Source organism: Python bivittatus, unplaced genomic scaffold, assembly GCF_059951505.1.
Source record: "Python bivittatus isolate LINGU-HERP-01145 unplaced genomic scaffold, Pbiv_v1 ctg000080_np1212, whole genome shotgun sequence".
NCBI lineage: Eukaryota > Metazoa > Chordata > Lepidosauria > Squamata > Pythonidae > Python > Python bivittatus.
In genome coordinates, this window is record NW_028277035.1 from 81,712,822 (window position 1) to 81,732,176 (window position 19,355).

Here is a 19,355-nt window from a genome sequence, read left to right on the forward strand (position 1 = left end):
GCCACCATCTTGACTTTTTTGACCATGCCCTGCGGACACACCTGTTAGCTTACTTTCTAGTCCAGAGGCCTCGGCACTGAAAGCCTTAAGGAAGTTAAAGAACTGGACCTAACATCAGAGAAGTCTGTGTGGATTTTTCAACTTATATCCCACACGCATTTGTTTGTAACCTCTAGTCTCTGGATATCATACAATGTAATGGTGAAGATTTCCACATATTTTTCATGTGGAATTTTAGAGGACATTGTTTATTTGGAAATTTTTCATTTCAGCCATCTTTAGGGCAGTTCTCATAAAATATTTCATATCACTATCTGCATAACTTAGTGACCAGAATTCCATAGTAATTTGAATTTTGATTATATTTATTTTACTTTGCAAAGAAATGCAAGGTGTCTTGCTGAAATATTGCAGATTTTGAGAGTGTTCTTCTGGATCAGTCAGAATTTGTTATGAATGATTTTATAGTGGTTTATACTAGATTAGAATTTGTAGATTAGGGTACTCTTTGTATTTATTTATTTATAAATCAAATTTATATCACCGCCCAAGTCCCCACAAGGAGGGACTCTGGGCGATTGACAACCAAACAGTTAAATTTATATGTGAATGTGTGAATACACATGTATTTCTAATTTTGCCATGGTAAAATTGTATGTGTGTGTAAATGCGTGGGTGTGCGTGCATGTGTGCACAAACACACACACACATGCATGCACTTTGTTTAGAGAAGTAAGAAGGCATTGATTAGTTGCAAATATCCACCTGCATGCTAAACATAGGATGGAATAAACCAGGATGCAACAAAAAACAAACCTGCACTGACTTGCCTCGGGGCCATTTTGGAATGGAGATATGGCTACTGTCATTTCTAGCATCCCATTCTACAGTCAGGGGAAAAGTTCCACTGTGTTGTGTTATATAAGCCATTGTCAATTCTCCAGTAAAACATGGAGGTCCCTTTGTACGCCATATCTGCATTAATTTACAATATTAAAGATAAGCAGAAACCAAGTTATAGGCATAACCATGTCACAGGCAAGTTTCACTGATGCTGTGAAAAACTCCTTCAAAAGAGCCACCACCCCTGTCTTTTTTCAGTTCTGTTTTTTCTCAGACAGCATTTTTCTTTCACTTGGTAGAGATACCTCATCTTCTGTCCCCGGCAATGATAAATCACCTCCATTCATCTCATTGCTATCAAATGGTGATCTTGAATTAATAACTTACTGCTTCAGGGCAACCCATACTAAGAGCGCAAAAACCCCTGCGTTATCAATGTGGGCTTTTCTTACTCCTACAGAAATCCACACCCAAAAATACAAACAACCTAGTTACTGAAGAGAAAGAAAGGAGAGAGAGTCCCTGGCACGTTAAACTCTGCACAGTCAGTCACCAAGGGAAAATCTCTACTAAAGGACGGTAATGAATAATGCTTAGAAAGTGAAATCCAGGTCCCAGAAGTGTTGTAATTTCCTAAATGTCCTCAAGTGTGCCCTGCATACTCAGGATGCTAGTAGCTTATCAGTAATTCTTCAGGGTAAATATATGGGTGGCTGCATGATTCTCGGAATTGGATGGCTCTGTGACTGGATTGGAAGTCAGAAGAGCTCCGTTCATTTCCACACTTCCTCATACCTCACAGGGTTGCAGATATGAATTATCCCTCTGGACAGAGATTTCTGCACAGCAACCATGACTTCTACAATCCTGGGGGACATGTTTGTAAGCCACCAGTAGACATCACAGCCGTTCGATTGACGGTTCCTCTGTGGAGTTGCCTAGTCACACACCCCTCTGCAGAACAGAATCCATTCCTCTTGTACGCTACCCAGCCATCCAACCAACCCTGTGCTTTCTGAAGCTATTGACACTGAGGCCAACAGCAAGTATAAATCAGCCCTAGGAAGCTCGATCTGTTTAGAACACATACATGCATAAATAAAAAGGCAAAGTTCTTTGCCTCTTCTTTTTTTTTTTTTAAGTGAGTAATTTTATCCTCGAAGCGATACGCCTGGGCTGAAGTTTGGACTTTCACAATGTAGCGATTTGATGTTCTTCCTACTCCCCACTGCCTTTGTAATGTAGCATGAGGCAATTACGTCTCATGCCAGTGTTTGGCAGGAGGCAGTGCGATGCACTTGCTGGCATCAGCCGGGAATCAGCAGGGGTATTTTAATTACTACGGTGGTGCATGTTGCAGAGCTGCAGGGAAAGATGCACAGATCCTCCCGGATTGCCTTCAAAAATACTTTTTATGTTGCTGTTTCTACAAACTCATTTAGGAAAAAAAAAAAAAGCAACCGCCAAGAATGGATGAAAGTTGTCAATTTGTTGTCAACAGCACTATCCAATCTAGAGGTCACGTGTTTTGTATTTGAAGGGCAACTTGATAAGGCTAGCCACTATGGCCATTTTGCTTTGGGCTGTTCTATTTCCCGACACCCCCACCCTCTTTGTTCTCTTCTCTGGTTTCCCTGATGCACACGCAGACATACACAGTGGAAGTTGCCCAAAGACGTCACAACGGAAGTTGCACTCAACCAGGCCCCCTGGATAGCTGCAGGATTGAAATGCCAGACAGCTCTGAAATTTATTTTTCATGTAGGTCATCGCAGATGTCTGGCAGAAATGCACAGCTGCTGGCAAATTCAAATGCTAAAACATATTTAAAGCTGGTGGCAGAATTGGATTGTGGCTGCACTCTTGGGGGTGTGATTGTCCTCTGGCTTCAGCATCCTCGGAAAATGTCTCTGTTGGATGCCAGTCGCTTGGGACCCACTCAAAGAAATGCTGTCCTCAGAAGGATTCCATACTTACTAATACACACTGGGTGCTCTTACTGGAGCCCTCAGTAGTTTTCCGTGTACATCACTTGATTGAGTGGGGGTGGGATGGGGTGGGGTGTGCATGCAACAAACTTTCACGAAGGTTGGTGTGTTTCTCAACAGGCACAGACCTTGCCACAAGAGGCAAGGAGAGTCACTCTCCCCAGCCTGTCCTTTCCTCATCCAGGTTGTTATGGAGAAGGTGACTAGAGAAAGGTTGTTCTCCCTTTCTCATCATACTCAAATTCTGGATCAAGCAATGGTCTTGAACGGTGAGAGACTCAGACAGACAAAAAGTACTTCTCTAATGCAGGTCATGGTTGCTTTACAGCAGGGATAGCTGATGTTTCAAGCAGGGTCATATGTGGGGGTGGGCAAAAAAGTCAAGGGGGCAGTTGCCACTGTGCGATCAAAGCTCCTTTTTTACATGCATCAATGTTGTGTGGGCACACAAAAGCATGAGGCTTCTATCATGTGTTCATCTGCCATCTTGATTTTTTTTACTGTCCCCTGTGAATGTCACTAGTTCAACAGGTAGATAGTTTGTTCTCCTCTCCTTTGGAGGGTCTTCAGCAGAAAGAGAAGGGCAAAATTGTTCCCTCTCCACCCCTAAAACTCTCTCAAAAGCCTGAAAAATACCCTAAGCTGCCTTTTTCAAGCTAATTTTAGGGGACCTGTCAAGGTCTGGGTTGACCTTCTAGACGCCTCCTGTTGACTTTCCCTTCCTTGTTCAAATTAAATGCTGCTGCTGCATTTCAGCCAGTTGGCCCCAGAAAGGAGTCTGCAAATGCAGTCTACCTGCCCACTCCTGCAGCAACAGGAAATCTGCAGCAAGGAAATGGAGTTTGGCCATTAATTTAGGTGAATTCCGAAGCAGATCATGGAGGATAAGAATGGCTGTTAGTCATGCCTATATGCTCTCCCCAGGATTAGAAGCATTTTTCTTCTGAATAGCAGTTATTAGAAAATAACAGTGTGAGATGGGCTTTTGACCTGATTCAGCAAGGAGATTATGAGAGCAAAATGGAAACTGTGCTCTGCCATTGTTAAAAGGGTTGTCAAAGATCAGAGATCAGGTGCCCTGTTTCAGTGCAGTTTAAATCTGCAGACCTGTTTTTCTCAGGATGACGGATAGGGACCGATGTAAAACTAGCCGTGTGCCACTTAGAGACCTGAATTTTAATATTGCTTAGTGAACTTGGTCAACCTCCTCAGCGAATTTTGCTGAGTCCAGAATGGCAGAGTGGAGGACATGGGAAGATTTTATCTCAACAAACTATTATCTTAGAAGGTATATAAATTACTGGATAGTTATGGTGGTCACCAATCCTATCTGATCATAATTAATATAAAGTAGAGAAGAGTACAACTCCATTCCATCAAATAAGGGCACAATTCAGAGACTGCAGTGGGAAAATGTAAATTGCCCTCCACAGGTCATGGCCTGTCTTGACCTGTTTGACTCTTCAGCCTTTCAGTTCTACTCTACTAAATGAAATGGAACATTAGGAGGTCAGGGATGCTGGCTTGTCGATCTTAGTTTGTGTGAGATAGATTTTAACAAGCTTCCAGTTGCCAAGTCAGGCTTAGGAAAACTTTGCTAAATCAAGTTCCTGCTTACAATCTAGATGTGTGTGTGTAGGAATGCTAGCTAGAACAGCAAAGTCCATATCTTTAATGTTTTGAAGCAGGAATAGTTATTTTAGCATTTAATGTTTTCTCTGTTCCTTAGTCAGTGAAAAATGGGACTCCCTTTCGTTTGTTTGGAATATAAGCTGGTGTAGGTATTTTTCAGGAAAAGAAGAAGAAAAGATTAAGCTATAAAACCTGTCATTAACCCTAATATATATGTTGCGTAGAAAACATGTATTTTTTTTTTAAAAAAAATCACACTCTAAACATGTGGGAATATTGCAGACTTGAATGTTACTCTGCAATAGAGGTGTAATGGTGATCTTGAAGTAGTAGATGTTGTCCGAATATTTGAAGCGTTATCTGCACAAAGATATGCCCATAAGCATCCAACCAGAAACATGCTTTTGGTGAGTGAAGAGATTTACTTCCAATTAAAGAGTAAATCTGAACTGGAAAACCTGAATTGGCTGTTTGTTTGTTCCTACAGCAGATATGGCATTCAGCTGCTCACAGCTTCAAGGAGGATGGCTTTTGTCTATGTTTTGCAGTTCACTTACTTTTTGCATGGATATGGAGTGTACAAACTGCTTGTTGGATGGCTTTGTTTTTAAGTAAAACGTCATGAAACCCTACAGCTCCTTTAACCTCTAGAGCAATGGCTCCAGCTGAACCACTCTAATCTGGACTTGATGCAAAGAATTCAGAAGAGTGGGTGAACATGATTCTCCTGCTCAAAAAGAAATGTGCTGCCGTTGTACTCCAGAAAATTCCCCCCTCAGCTTCATCTCTGTCTACAATAGATTATTCAAATGGTTACTCATTTACAAATATGAACCTATGAGAATGGCATGGAAGGAGATAAGTTCTACCTTCAAAACCCTTATTCCATAAACATATCAGTCCATTTCATATGTAATGTCCTGGAATAGAAAGAGCATCCTTAATATATGGCTGTTTGTCCCTCCCTTTTCACCTGAACAGAGGCTCAAAAATCTGCATTGTGCAGAGGGCTTACCCAGATCTGTCACTAATAATGGCAAAAAATTGAATCTGAGACTTTACACAAGTATTACATGTTCTCTACATTACATCTTGCCCCACCGCTCCCTGAAAGGGCATTTAACGCTCAACTGTGCAAAGTAATTCTGGTAAATTCACCTTAGGAAAAGTAATGTTATAAATAAATAAAATGAAAACAAGCATAAATGAAGCATCAGTTACCCAATATTAGTTACATACTTAGGTTGGCCAGCCAAGCTAAATCCAATTCTGAACATTACAACTGTGCATTTGTGTGTTAGGTTGGGATTGATAGGTACATTAAAATAGGATTATAATCCAGCACACAGACATTGGATTTAAATGGAGTTTAAGCAGGTGAAGTTTATTCGGATACTTAATTAATTCTTAATTAAGAATAGTGGGGGAAAATGACAACCTGTTTTGTAGACATATGTATTTGCACCATCTTGAACTTGTATTCCCTTTATTCTTTTTATAACACTTAAAATTATAATCAACACAATTTTCTTTTGAAAATAAATGGCCAAACTATTGGGGTCTCTCTTCCTCTCTTTTCCATCTCTTGGAAATGCAAGCAAAAAAAAAAAATACTTCTGGCAGTAACTCATCCAGATAAATATGCCAAATCTTTAGAAACAGAATTGTTTAGAGAAGTGCTTTGGCTATTAAAATGTTGAATTAAATATAACATGAAGTATAGGAGAAGTACATTCCTCATATAGAATTTGTTGTTGTGTTCATACAGAAGGACGGATATATATATATATATATATATATATATATATATATATTCATATTCTCTCCCTTAGGCTGATATCGCAAACTATATGACAGATGGGTCAAGTCCTGATTTGCAGTATTCTAACATTTGGAATGGCAAAGTAACATATTTGATAGAACTGGCAAGTTTTTATATATGATTCAACCCAGAGTATAAAAGACACCAGAATTCCAAGTGGAAAATAATGAGATGGAAACGATCAGATACCACACATTTTAAGGGGAAAAAGTGAGAGATCTGAGTACATATTTAAATTGCACTAAGAATTTTTTAGTTATCTTTTCAGCCCAAATCCATGTTATTATTTTTTTTTTAAAAAAAATCTTAGTCTCTGCAAAAGGATTTATTTGTGGAACTTCCTTCTTTTTTCAGTGAATAACACTGACTATGTCTAAAAGCAACCTATAGGAGAGAATATTTCTTCCTATATGGGTGCAAAAGGCAGGCAATGCTGTTTCACATTTGACACATGCAGATAAAAAAAACTAATTGACTGTACTAAAATCCTGCTTTTTGCACTTGGCTACATGAAAGAACAATTAGCATTCGCACTGAATTTTAAGGATCTTAGATTGTGAACTCTCCTCGCATAGTGGAATCTGTCAACTTCAGATAAAAATGTTTGTTGTCATAATTGTGTAGTACTTGAGTTGACGATAAGCAAAACAGCAGCTCTTCCATGTGTACTTTTATCATTTTCTGCTTACTTTTCCTTCAAAGTTTTCATCTTTTTTGTCACTGTTTATGAAATCACGTGTGTCTTTATTTTTGCTGTCTCTCGACATCATTCGCAAACAGCTCAATCGTCCGTGCCCAAGCCCCCAGTTGGGCCCACTCCATCTATTAAAACACAGACTAACATGATCAATCAGATGCTGAAAGGCATACCTAAGCAAGCGTCAAGTACTGTAATAATTTTCCTTTTCTTTCATTCAATGAATTGCTAGCTTAGTCTTCTCCTTTCATTTACTGTAGTGTAGCTTCTAAGAAGCTCGTTTCAACCGTTAGCTTTTATCCAGAAATGGCTAGTGCAACGCTTTTAGAAATAGCATTGGTTTCGAAATGTCCACATTTTCTGTCTAGCAGTGTCTGACATTTGCAACATTTTCAAATATCAACGTCAGCACAAAATAACATTGTTGTTGCATAACATTTTGCATGAGATCTGTGAATTTGTATGATTTCAATGATGTATGACGTTATTGAAAACTCTGTTGTTTCATTGAGCAGTGCTCCAGCTACTTTCATACAGCACGATAAATTGAAGGATTTATCTCAAAAGATGTTATTAAAAAGAAAATCAAGTTTGGGATGGATTTACATTTTACCTAGAGACAGAATCTTCCAAATCATTTTTTATAACACATATTCTCTCCACAAGTTAAAGGATGTCAAAGGTCTGGTAATTAGCACAGCACTAACTGGGTAGTAAGCCACAAAGTATTGTCATATTGTTGTCTGTCAGAACTGCTCCTTTCTTGCACTTTTCCTTTCTCTGCCTCACAAGCCTACAAAAAAAACGTTGTCTACTGGATTATTCACACAATCTATATAACAAGAACAGAATGCTCTTCATTCTTTTGCAATTTTTCACAATGTTGTTTTCTTGGAGGAGGTAAAGGAAGGATCCACAAATGGAGTATCACTCTTGTGTCAAATCTATGCAGGAAGAACAGTCAAGTGAATTGATCCTTTCTAGTTGGATTCAGATAAATTCACTTGGATCTAATAAACCACCAATTGTTAGACTGAGAACAAGTTTTGGGATTCTGTGCCCTTTTGTCAAGCATCTGATTTTGGCACAAGTTGTGGTTCAGTCAATCAGTTTCCTGATTGACAAAGCCAGCAAACTTTGATGAATTTTGGTGTACATGATCAGTTCCTGGTTTTATATCCTGATCAGCAAACAATTTAGCAATATTTTTTCAGTTTGGTTGCAAGTCATAGAAGTCTTCAGTATGACATGAAGAAGGGGATATGCAAGCAATCTCATGTGTCTGTGATAGCTGAAGTGGGCCATTAAATATTACTGGTGCTTTAGCAAATTTCAACCATATAGTAATAATAATAATATCATCTGCTTATGAAGCATCTTTATCAGGCACATTACAATTCAAGGAAACATAGTGATTACAAAATTTCACCCAATAAAACTTCAAAGCATATATAAAACAGGAATTAAACTAAGGAATTGCCAACATTAATAAGAATTAAGTGGATTAAACAACCCCCACAATCACCCACTAGTAAAAAAGGTGGGTCTTTAAATTTCTTTCACAGAAGTAAAGGAAAGGAGGAAGCTCATTCCAGAGTCATATGGCCAGGTCCTTAAAAACTGGAAACTGGAGACAAAGACCCTGGAGTGGAAAGTAGAAAGAAAAGGTTGTCCAGTTGAATGTAAAGAGCATACAGGATCATAAGGAGAGATATGAGCAGACAAATACTGGGGCCCAGGGGGAGGAGTGATTGGAGGGCTGTAGGCACAAACACTCATACTTTGAATGAACTGAGCTCTGGGTCAAATAGAGAACCACTGACAAGCCCTGCAGGGAAGCTCCAGAACAGGTTCTGGACTAAGATTAGGGGACACAGAAAGAAGTCAAAGAATCTTCCAGGGGACTGTTGCATATTCTAAGCATGAAAAAAAAAAACAGTGGATATACCGATAAAGCTGTAGTCTCCTCTATCATTTATCTCCAGGTCCTATGAACATTGATCAAATTAGAATTAGTGACCCTTGCTGAAATATGAGTAAATGAGCACAGAGCCACCTAATCATTATTCAAAACCCTGAGGCTGCAGGCAGAGGAAGCTGCAGTAATCTGAGGGCCCTTGAGGAAGAAATTCAGTAGAATGTGAGAAGGATGATCAGGCCAAAACACAATGTTCTTATTCATATTCAAGCTGAGATGGGACTTCCAAGAAGAAATGCTAGTAAGACATGTCTCATTGTCATCAGGGAAATCAAAAGACAACAGATTAGAGCAATCAGAAATAAGAAGAGAACAATGCTTCTTACTTAATTAGAGTGAATTTTGGCAAGTTCAATTTCTTTCCCTTAATGCCAACTCTCTCTTCTATACAACTACCAATAGAGGAGCCATTGCATCTGGTCATCATTACTTCAAAGTTTAGTCAATATGTAGATTTGGGGAGTAGTACTGGATATTATTCTCATCTAGATCAAACTTCCAACTATATGACGTGACCCCGTAGTTGGGTTTCTTTGTTGTGTGTGGGTTGGTCTTTTGTTGTGTTGTTCCTTTGGGGATTATCTGTTAAGAGTCATTAATGAGTCAGGGTTGAAGCACATAGTGGTATGGATCAGAACCCCAATGAAAGGCAGACCCCAAAGTGGATAGAGTCATTTGTTCTCTCCTTGAACCCATATCTCTATCTTCAACTCAACCTCCTCCTCTCTAGCATCCTTCTTCTCTATTGCACTCCTCATTTCCTGGTCAACCAGCTGTTAGGAAAGGGGCAGATTGCTCTTCCCAGAAATCAAAACTGATCATTGCAAAATATAAGATTAGCCCAAGTGTTGTATGGAACAACTACACATCTCTACAGGTTGCCCATTCATTATTTTAAGGTTTTCTTCCTAAACATTTCACTGAATACTAGTAGAATGATTTATAATAATTCTCCTTCAGCATTTATTTCACAAAAAGAAGGGGAAGCGAGCATTCTTCTCTAGCTCTCTTTTCCCAGTTTTTTATTTGTTTTGTTTACGTGTTGGTTAAATTTATATCCTGCCTTTCATTCAGGAACGCAAAGTGACAAATATAGCACTTCTTCCTCCCATTTTCCCACCATCACAACAACCCTGTGAGGTAGTCCAGGCTGAGACTGGCCCGCAGTCAGAGACCTCCTGTGGCTAATAATGAGCTTGAACCTGGGTCTTCCCATTGCTCTTCTAACTCTTTAACCATTGTGCCACACATGAGAGAAAGACTAATCACTCTGAAGTCTTTGGTGCTCTCTGAGCTTTGTTGTTTGCTTGGAGATATTTCATTACCCAACTAGGTAATATCATCAGTGCGCATTGTTGTTGTTACGTTGTGGCACATTGTTGTAGGAGTGATGTTACCAGCAGTGATGATGTTACCTAGCCAGGTAATAAACCAACTTCAGGCAAACAACTAAGCTCAGAGAGTACTAAGGACTCTGCAGTGCAACCCTGAGCTACAGATATTCTCTTCTATTGGAACTAATCTCTCTTCCTGCTTTATCAGTAAGTGCCTGAGCGCCATTTTTCTTTTCCTTTTTTTGGTTTCAAGTTAGTCTTGTTCCTAATAACAGAGTCATCATCACATAGTCAACTTTGACTAGATATGGCAGATTTGATGTAATCAATTCGCTGCTGCTAGAAAGAAGGTGAATTTAACAAGAAAAGCCAAGATGTTAAGGTTCTGAGCACTTTCACAAACAGCCATTTTGCACCAGAAATATCAGTTGCTGAAAATTCTTCATAATGCTTCAGGATCTTAAAAGATCTTTTCTACATTTAAGAATCACACAGAACTGAAAATGGCATTTTCTGTGATTCATCCCAAAACCACCAAGGGAAACTATGATGGGAAAAGCCGTTATGTGGCAAAATTGTGAGAGGACCCAAGTTTCTGTTGGAAAAGATTCTCTACAGAGAATGCATCTGAAATTTGAGACTGCCAATTCTAATAGAAACTGACCTGATCTACTTCTGCAGGAAAGTTGTCCAGTGGTTCTCACTTTGTATTGTTCATATGCAGTTCTCAGTTTCTAAAGTGTATTAGAAAGCATCTATTGTTATATGTTTCTTCTCTAAAAAAAACCCACCACATTTATATTTATATTAAATTTATATTTAATATAAATATAAATGTGGTGGTTTTTATATTTATATTATTTATATTAAGTTTATATTCAGATGTGGCTTTAGGCTGATTCTTCTTTTTTTAGAAAGCCTGCAAATTAAAATAGGACTCCAACAAATCTCCTTACTGACTAAACACAAAACAAGAATGCAGGCCAAAAAAAATAATATGATTCATCTATCTCCAATGTAGAATTGATCTGGCTTTTGGGGAATGTCAAAAAATAAAATACCTGTTCTTTGGACTCTCATAAAAATAATCTAGAGGGTTGTTCAAGACCTAGGAAGGGATTTCTACATAGCATGTAATAATATTTTTATACACATTCATGCCACATTCAAACATATCAAGAGGTTAATGTTGGATATAGGAACAGCCACTTCAGTTTAAATGATTTGATTGGGATTTGGTTTGATTATGTGCAATCAGGTTGGTGTCAACTCTAAGAAACGACATAGTTAGATCTTCGCCAGGGTGATCTATCCCAAACCTGACCCTTTAAGTCTTCCAATGGTTCACCCATCACCACTGTAATTGAGTCCATCTACCTTGCTACTGGTCATCATTTTCTTCTTCCTTCCACCTTTCACAACTTTTTAGATTTTTCAAAAACAAACATGAGAGTACTCTTCTGTTTTTGCCAGTTTAAAGTTACAAGAATATAAACTCATTGATATGAAATAGGGTGAGTTAATTTCAATCTGCTGTTTCAACATTACTGATTTCTAGATTATCTAATACAATATACAAAATTGCAGAAATGTTTCAAACCTAGAGCTCAAGTATATGTATGTATCAACCATGAAATTAAATATTCTTGATATAAATATTAGAAAGATGCTGTCTCTAGGAAATTACATTGCTCAGTTTCAACTAGATACTTGCTATCAATGCAAAAGAAAACAGTTTTTATCATATCTTTAAATTCAATGCTGGAGCACTGTTTTCATAATATAACAACAAATGTTGCTTTATAGTTTGCTCAGTACTAACTATATAGCATTTGAATCCTTGCATGATGTAGATTTTTCAAATTGCAATTATTACAATTTTAATTAACTACCCAATCGATTGGCCTTACATTGAGCTTCTTCTGTCTCACTCCATTTTAATTCAAGTTCTTGTACTGCAGAAAATGTAGGTCGGTTAGTCACGCCTGCCAAAAAGCTAGAAGATACAATTCGCTTGGCGGAATTGGTGATCGAAGTTCTACAGCAAAATGAAGAACATCACGCAGAGGTGAGGAGCAGTAAGCTAAAATTTTCTGATCAAGAACTATTAGAGCAAGTGTGTACCTGTGTATATTGCAGATATAATGCTTTATGTCCTAGGTAAATGTTCAGCAAGCCAATCCATTGTCCTTCCAAAATAATCCTGAATATCGTTAAATACAACCTTGCAAGGAAATATATTTGAAAGATGTATTCAAGTAACAGGGGCACAAGGCAAGCTAGCCTGACTGGGATTTCATGAAGACAATTCATCTTGCGTAGGACCCTTCAACAATTGTGATCCAAGGGACTATTTCAATATTAACTTTCACAGAGGATTGCTAATGAAGAAATTCATGTAAAACTGTTGTACTAGAATGCAACACCTTCTTGGTTTTGTACAAAAGACTCACAATCTTACTTCATGAAGGAGATTGTCATCTTTGAATAATCTTCATTTCTGGATTCAGCTTTCCATGATAGTTGTATGAACTTATCCGTGACTGATAATGATGCAAACGTTGGCCACATGTTTTTAACAGCTGAATAATTACAATATAAAAGGAACTAAATCTCCAAATAACTTTTATCTTGAAAAGGCTAAGCAAAGTCAGAAATCCCAGAGCTGTAGACTAGATTGGGAAGTTGAAAAAGAAAACATACCAAAAGAAGGCAATGGCAAAATATTTCCATGCCAAAAAATCTACATGGAAACCACTAGGAGTCAAGTCTGATTAAAAGGAATATTTCTCTTTTAATTTCAGAAGGGATATTACAAGAGATTGTAAAATCATATATTAAGTTTTTAACATATGAAAGGAGAAGGTAAAGCCCTCCAAAAGGAATAGGAGAAAAGCATCAGAGTGCTACTGCTTCAAGATATTTCAAGCACCTTGAACCACACCTTTTCTTACTTCTCTGCTTTCTCTAAGGAGTGCACTGCTAAAAGGCATGGAGGACAATGAAACCTTCAGGAAGACCATTTTAAAATCATCCCAGCTTAATGAAATAGTTGTTTCACAAACAAGGCGGAGCTCTGTGGAGTAATCTGAGTTTCAGAAACAGATAAGACTTTCACATGGGGCCTCATGGGCTGGATGGAGAAGTCTGCTGGCAACACAAATTAGATCTGTAGCTAGAGATTCCCCATCACTGCTATATGTGTCCAGGAGCCCACAACAGCAATTAACAAGCTGAATTTGAGAACCAATATAACTGTTTTAATTAATGCTAGACAAAGTTCTTCCTCCATCACCTTTCCCCCTGATGAAGATTAGGGAGGTAATTCATGGAAGAAAAGAAGTTCTCCAGAGTTTGACCTGGGAGAAATAATACTTCCATTGCAAGATGGTCCAGTGGCTTCTATGAACAACTGCCAGCAGCACAGTTTCTATATGCTTTACAAATAGGGATGTGAATGTCCCTAAGAAGACATAAGTTGATGAGATTGTGTCATTTACATGCCATTGTACAGAGGAAGATAGCTGTGGCAGTACCTTTAATAATAAAAATAAAGCCAAGGACATTATTGAAATGAATTTGCAAACTTTGCTACAACTCTTTTCTCTCACTCATGCCATCTTCCACTCCTGGTTTTCTGGAAAGCCAACTTTTGAGACATTTTAGGAAGTTAGACATTTCTTATTCCTTATGAAATGAAGCATAAATAGTAGGGCATGAATGCAACCTTGGTGACTAGTTAGTGTGATAGAAATCTTGAACAAAATAGTTTTTAGCTGTAGGCCATTCAGGAAAGAGATGGTTAGCTTAATATCATAAAATACAAGTACTTAGATTTCTCATAACCTCAAATTTCAGGTTCAGGTGCCAGCTTCTTCACACTGCTTGATGCTCTAATATCTGTAGTAATTGCAGTAGCAATCTGACCCTTGGGATAGTGTATTCTGGATTCTTGTAAAGCAGGAGAAGTATCATACTCCTCCAATTCATTTTCATAACAGCTGTAGAGCCTAGAAACTTCTGAAGCTGGGGCATACCCATGTTGGCCATTCCTAGAGGTAAACAGGGGAAGAGTAACTTAGCAGGCAGGGACAAAGTTTGTGACTGCCATCTTTCATATGACAGATACTGAATCATGCCCTTCCCAAACATGATGCCTTCCAGATGTGTTGTTCCCATACCTGCCAAAATTTCCTGGCAATGTTGGTCACAAATTTTGAGAACTGTAGTCCTAATACATCTGGAGGACACAGGTTGATGAAGGATGCTCGGTAAGATTACATAAACTAGCAGACCCTTTTTCTTACTAGCAAATGTAACTTAAGAACAATCCTGTTTCAGTCTAAGCAAATTCATAAATTATGCTCTGACCCCTTTGTGATCAGAGTGAATTTGCTATTATATGGGGCTAGGATCACCCATGTAACATACTGTATATGCTGCATATCCTGCATGCATATATCGACTTAGTTCTACATAAATTAATTCCAGTGTTCTGTGAAATTGCAGTGATTTGTCATAACTTTTATAAATTATCCTTTTAAAACTCAGATAAAATGAACCTTTGCTTATACATTTTAACCCTGTAACATTAATTCCCTATTTTCTGCTTTCCTTGTCATTGACTTTTCTATATTGCATTAAAAACCTTCAAACAAATAATGTCACATTTAAAAGAAAACCTAAATTAGATATCTAATAAAAACAACGTAAAATTAATTTATTTCTAGCGCACAGCACGCCACAAGTCCCAACTAATGCCTGATTGCCTATTTAAATTTCCTCCCTGTTTTTCTACTGTTCATTCAATCTTGGATTGATCCTGGCAGGGGAAAGAGGTATGTGACTAAACTGAATGAACTGAGTCACCTCCTGTCATATTTCGTGCATGCCCTCTCGGTGCCATGTTTCCTAATGGGATCTTCCCTGGGTAATCCTTGCTTTGTAACTCTGGATCCAAGGAATGTAACAGCAACTTCGGTTTCAATTGCTTGTGGAACTGTAGCCCTACATGGCAGGCCAACATGGGGGAAGTTCTCCAGCCCCTGCATGTAGCAATGGGTATATTTTTACAAGCACTGCAGTTACATCCCAACACTTGTCCTACCCGCCTGGGCTCTTTCCTCAGCCTGTTGTTTGCCCCTGTTGCTCAGCACACACCTGGTTTATAATTCACCCTGCTGGTAATATGTATGGATAAGAAAGAAGTAGCTAGGAGTACAGTAGTTTGCCCTCTGGTTTTTTTTTCATTGTGCGTATTGTTTTAGTATATACAATATTTATATATGGAGAGAGATTATGCAGCATTGAGGAGGTAGCAAGATCTGTTGCCAGGTGGCTGAGGGTGGGGAATAACTGTGGAACTCAGGAAGGACATTTTTCTTGGAATGGAAGTGGTGTATTTAAGAGAAACAATGTTGTTTCCAACTGCATGATCATTTTGGTACAAATGTCCTTGTGTTAACATGAGAAAGGTATTATTCTGTCATTATTCTGTTGGGAAAAAAGGCAGAAGGCAAATGGTGATGACTTGAAAGCACAGATTCCATGGCTAATGGCCACGAGGCCTAAAATGCAGATTTTGAACAGCTACAAGAAAGAATCTTCACAAAGAAAATTCCTGCCATCTCCAATACATTCACACAACCTCATTTGCTGTAACATTGTCTGAAAAGCTTGGGAGGGACCCCTGGGGACAGTCATCTTTTAATAGGAAGCAAACACACTTGGGAAGTAACGCCCAATTCATTTCAGATTTTATACTTCAAGATTGATGGGTAAAATAAACTAACATTTTAGAAGTCACTGGCTTTATGCCTGTCAAGACATCTCTGTATTTTTATTTTCTATAAGATTTTATAAGTCATTCTCAGACCACAGAGTTCTTCCTGAAATGATTTGTATATCCAGCTGATAGGAAGGCTAAAAGGATCTAGAATATACAGACAGCAGGCACATCTTCTAGAATTCCTTATAGCATGTGGAACTGCTCAAAGAGAAGCAGTCATGGGAGAGGGGGGGCACCAGAAAACATTACCAGAAAAAAAATTCTCTTAAGCTAGTTTAAAGTCAGTTTGTAAAAAATAAGCAAACATTAGCAGGGAACAATAAAGAAGTTGCTTAGTATGCATGTATACGGCATACAAAGATGTATGCAATGAGTTCCATGTGAACCAAAAAGCTCAAGTCATCAAAACAGTTTGTAAAAATCTGCTGTTTAAAAAAAGTCCCAAATGAATCTGTAGGACATTACTATCTGAAGGAGCTTCCGATGTCCCAGTATAGTAGATATGCTTGTAGGTCTATACCATTTGTCTCTTCTTTTTTTTCCAAATTGGGAAGGGGGATCTATTTTGCAAATTACATACAGGGGCTTTTAAAACCACTAGTTATTGCAGGGTTTTGAAATTGTCATTCTCTCTCCATATGTATATATGTATGAATATGTATATATGTATTTATCTCTTGAAAACTTGCATATATACATGAATTTCCATGGGTATGGTCAAATAAATCATAGGTTTTGTGATGTAGGGTTTGCATTTTCCTTGTGTGCTTATTATAAAGAAGGTAAGTAAAGGCAAAGTAAATTTTATTATTGGGGAATGGGATTCTTAAGTAGCAAAGTTTTCTTTCTCATTTTCAGAAAGGGATCTCAGGATGATAGCTTGGACCTGAAAGATCAGGATTATTATTAGGTGCAAATTCAGTGTTACTTACAGAATAAAAAAAAAAATACTTTTCTACAGAAATGACCATATTCCTTTCTTGTGAATTTCAAAAGCATTTGCTCTTATTCTGATTTATGAAAACAATATGTAATGGTTGAATTATATCAAAAAGACTTTGGGCAGCATAAAGTTACTACATCATGGGGTTTTGTGAACTAGAATCCACAAATAAGTTAGCCTTCAGGATGCCACAAGATTTTTTGCTGGTTTTGCTATAACAGTTAACCTTACAGGGAATTGGAATAAGTGTGTTCATGTCTCAAAATGCCAGTACAATTACATTGCTGTTCCACAAGACTGGATTTATTCAACACTTAAAGACAGAATTACTAACAGGTTATGTTGTAATACTTTTGTTTTTTAAAAAATAACAAAAACCAGTAACAATGAGAGCCAACAAGCAGAGAACTTTGATTATAATAATCTTTCTTTGAAACATTGGTTGAAGAAAATGCAGAATTATTTGGGCTGAATCTCTAGAAGTCTCACACTGGCTATTATGGAAAGAAGGTTTCTAGACAAAATAAACTGCCTAATAGCAATTTTCCCCTCATTTCTCATGGGATTTTATGTAACTCTCAACAGTATAAAAGAGTTTTTCTTTTAAAAATTAGACCTTATAGGAATCATTCGTTGTTATGCACAAAGGCAACATTACAGAAAGCAGGAAAGTAATTCTACCAACATTGATAGCAAGTTAATATTAATGTCATAAAAATGTATACATTATAGAATTCCAAGTCATATAATTTTAACAGTAGCTGTACCAGAATTCTGGAGAGTATCTATTCAGCTTGATGGCACTTAATCAATTATATCAGAATTGTTCATATTTTTTATCCTTATCTACAGCATTTGCCAGTGGAAACCAAAAGGACAAAAAGCAATATTTAAATAAAGATTTAGGATATAGAATGTATCAAATCACTGCTTCAGATGCTTCATTGCCTCTGTTTCTCAAAGTATGGTGTTGACAGTGAATATCATCCAGGTTATAATTACTTCTTGCAAAAAGAAGGACTCTTATAATTTAAGGAATAGCTTAACTGAGTTACCTAAATATTAAGGGTTTAATAAAAGAAAGTTATTTAACAGGGAATTGTTTGATAAAAGAAATTTGATATATTTATGTCAGTTATTAACTGACATTACAAAAGTAATGTCCATGACTATTATTTAAGAAGAATATAGAAACAATGACTATCCATTCATTTCTGTTGAATCTTCCTCTATTTTTCTCACTGACCTGTTTCTTGATATTAAATATAATGAATAACTAATCATTTCATTTCTATTTAAAAGCTCAAAACTTATGTTCAAAACTTCTTAAGCATTTTAAACAAACAACCCAAAAAAGTTCACAAGCATCATATTCCAATGTCATGCTGGCACAAGGGAATTCCAGAATGCTAACTTCATCTGGCAAGCTCCAGAAAGCCCCCAAATGACAAGAATGGTCTCTGGCATGGAGAATTAAGGGGATTCCCTGACATTAGATAGTGCCATCTTACACATGTGGGAGTAAAGATCCCTCTCTTATTTGCTAGGGGAAGTGAAAGACAGAAATAGCTTCTTGGAAATATCTTCTGCCAACAAAACATTAGCCAGATTCAGAGAAATATATGTACCCCAGTCTCCTTGAGATGAGCGGAATTTATGTTAGCTATGACAGATTTGTCCTTTTCATTTCAGAGGATGGATATATAAAGTTTATTCACTTGTGCTACTCTAGTAAAATAATATAAAATTTCAGAAAAATAGAAATAACCATTCCTACTAAGTCTACAGTGCCTGGAGAAACAAAGACGTCTTCAACCGTCTCTGAAAAGAGACTAAAGAAGACTAATACATGTATGTTTTTGGGACAGCATTTTCTATAATTCAGGGATCATCACAGGAAAGACACTGTTCCTCTTACTTGTGAGAATATGGATTATGGAGCAGGGTTTTAGTGACACATATTTAATCAGATATTCTTAGCCCTTGCCTGTCAAAATACCCTACCCTTAGAAAATAAGAATGACTATTTTTACTGTGTATAAGCACTGAGCTCTTGAGTAATTTTTGTATGGCTTAGTAGTTATTGCACAAGGTCCTATCGATAACACCACTCATGTTGCATGTTCCTAAGCCAGAAGTGATTTTAAACACGCGTGCATGTGTTCCTAGCACATTCACATCTGAGACATGTATGATGTGAATGTCATTCCAGAGAAGCTGTAAAGTGACTTCTTAAGGACCCGTGCGCATGACCATGAGTTACTTCACTGATATTTCTTGGTTTTCAACTTTCTTTATTTCTTAGTAGTCCTATCCTAGCTTGACTGCAG

General features: G+C 37.5%; 1 protein-coding gene across 1 annotated transcript in view; it reads left to right on the forward strand.

Annotated features, from left to right (window-relative positions):
- Window positions 1-19,355, forward strand: part of CADPS (calcium dependent secretion activator) — a 402,311-nt gene that overhangs the window by 265,013 nt on the left and 117,943 nt on the right. Inside the window, exon 17 of the mRNA XM_088134415.1 lies at window positions 12,256-12,362. Within this exon, the coding sequence (XP_087990541.1) occupies window positions 12,256-12,362 (107 nt within the window). The remainder of the gene's footprint in view (window positions 1-12,255; window positions 12,363-19,355) is intronic.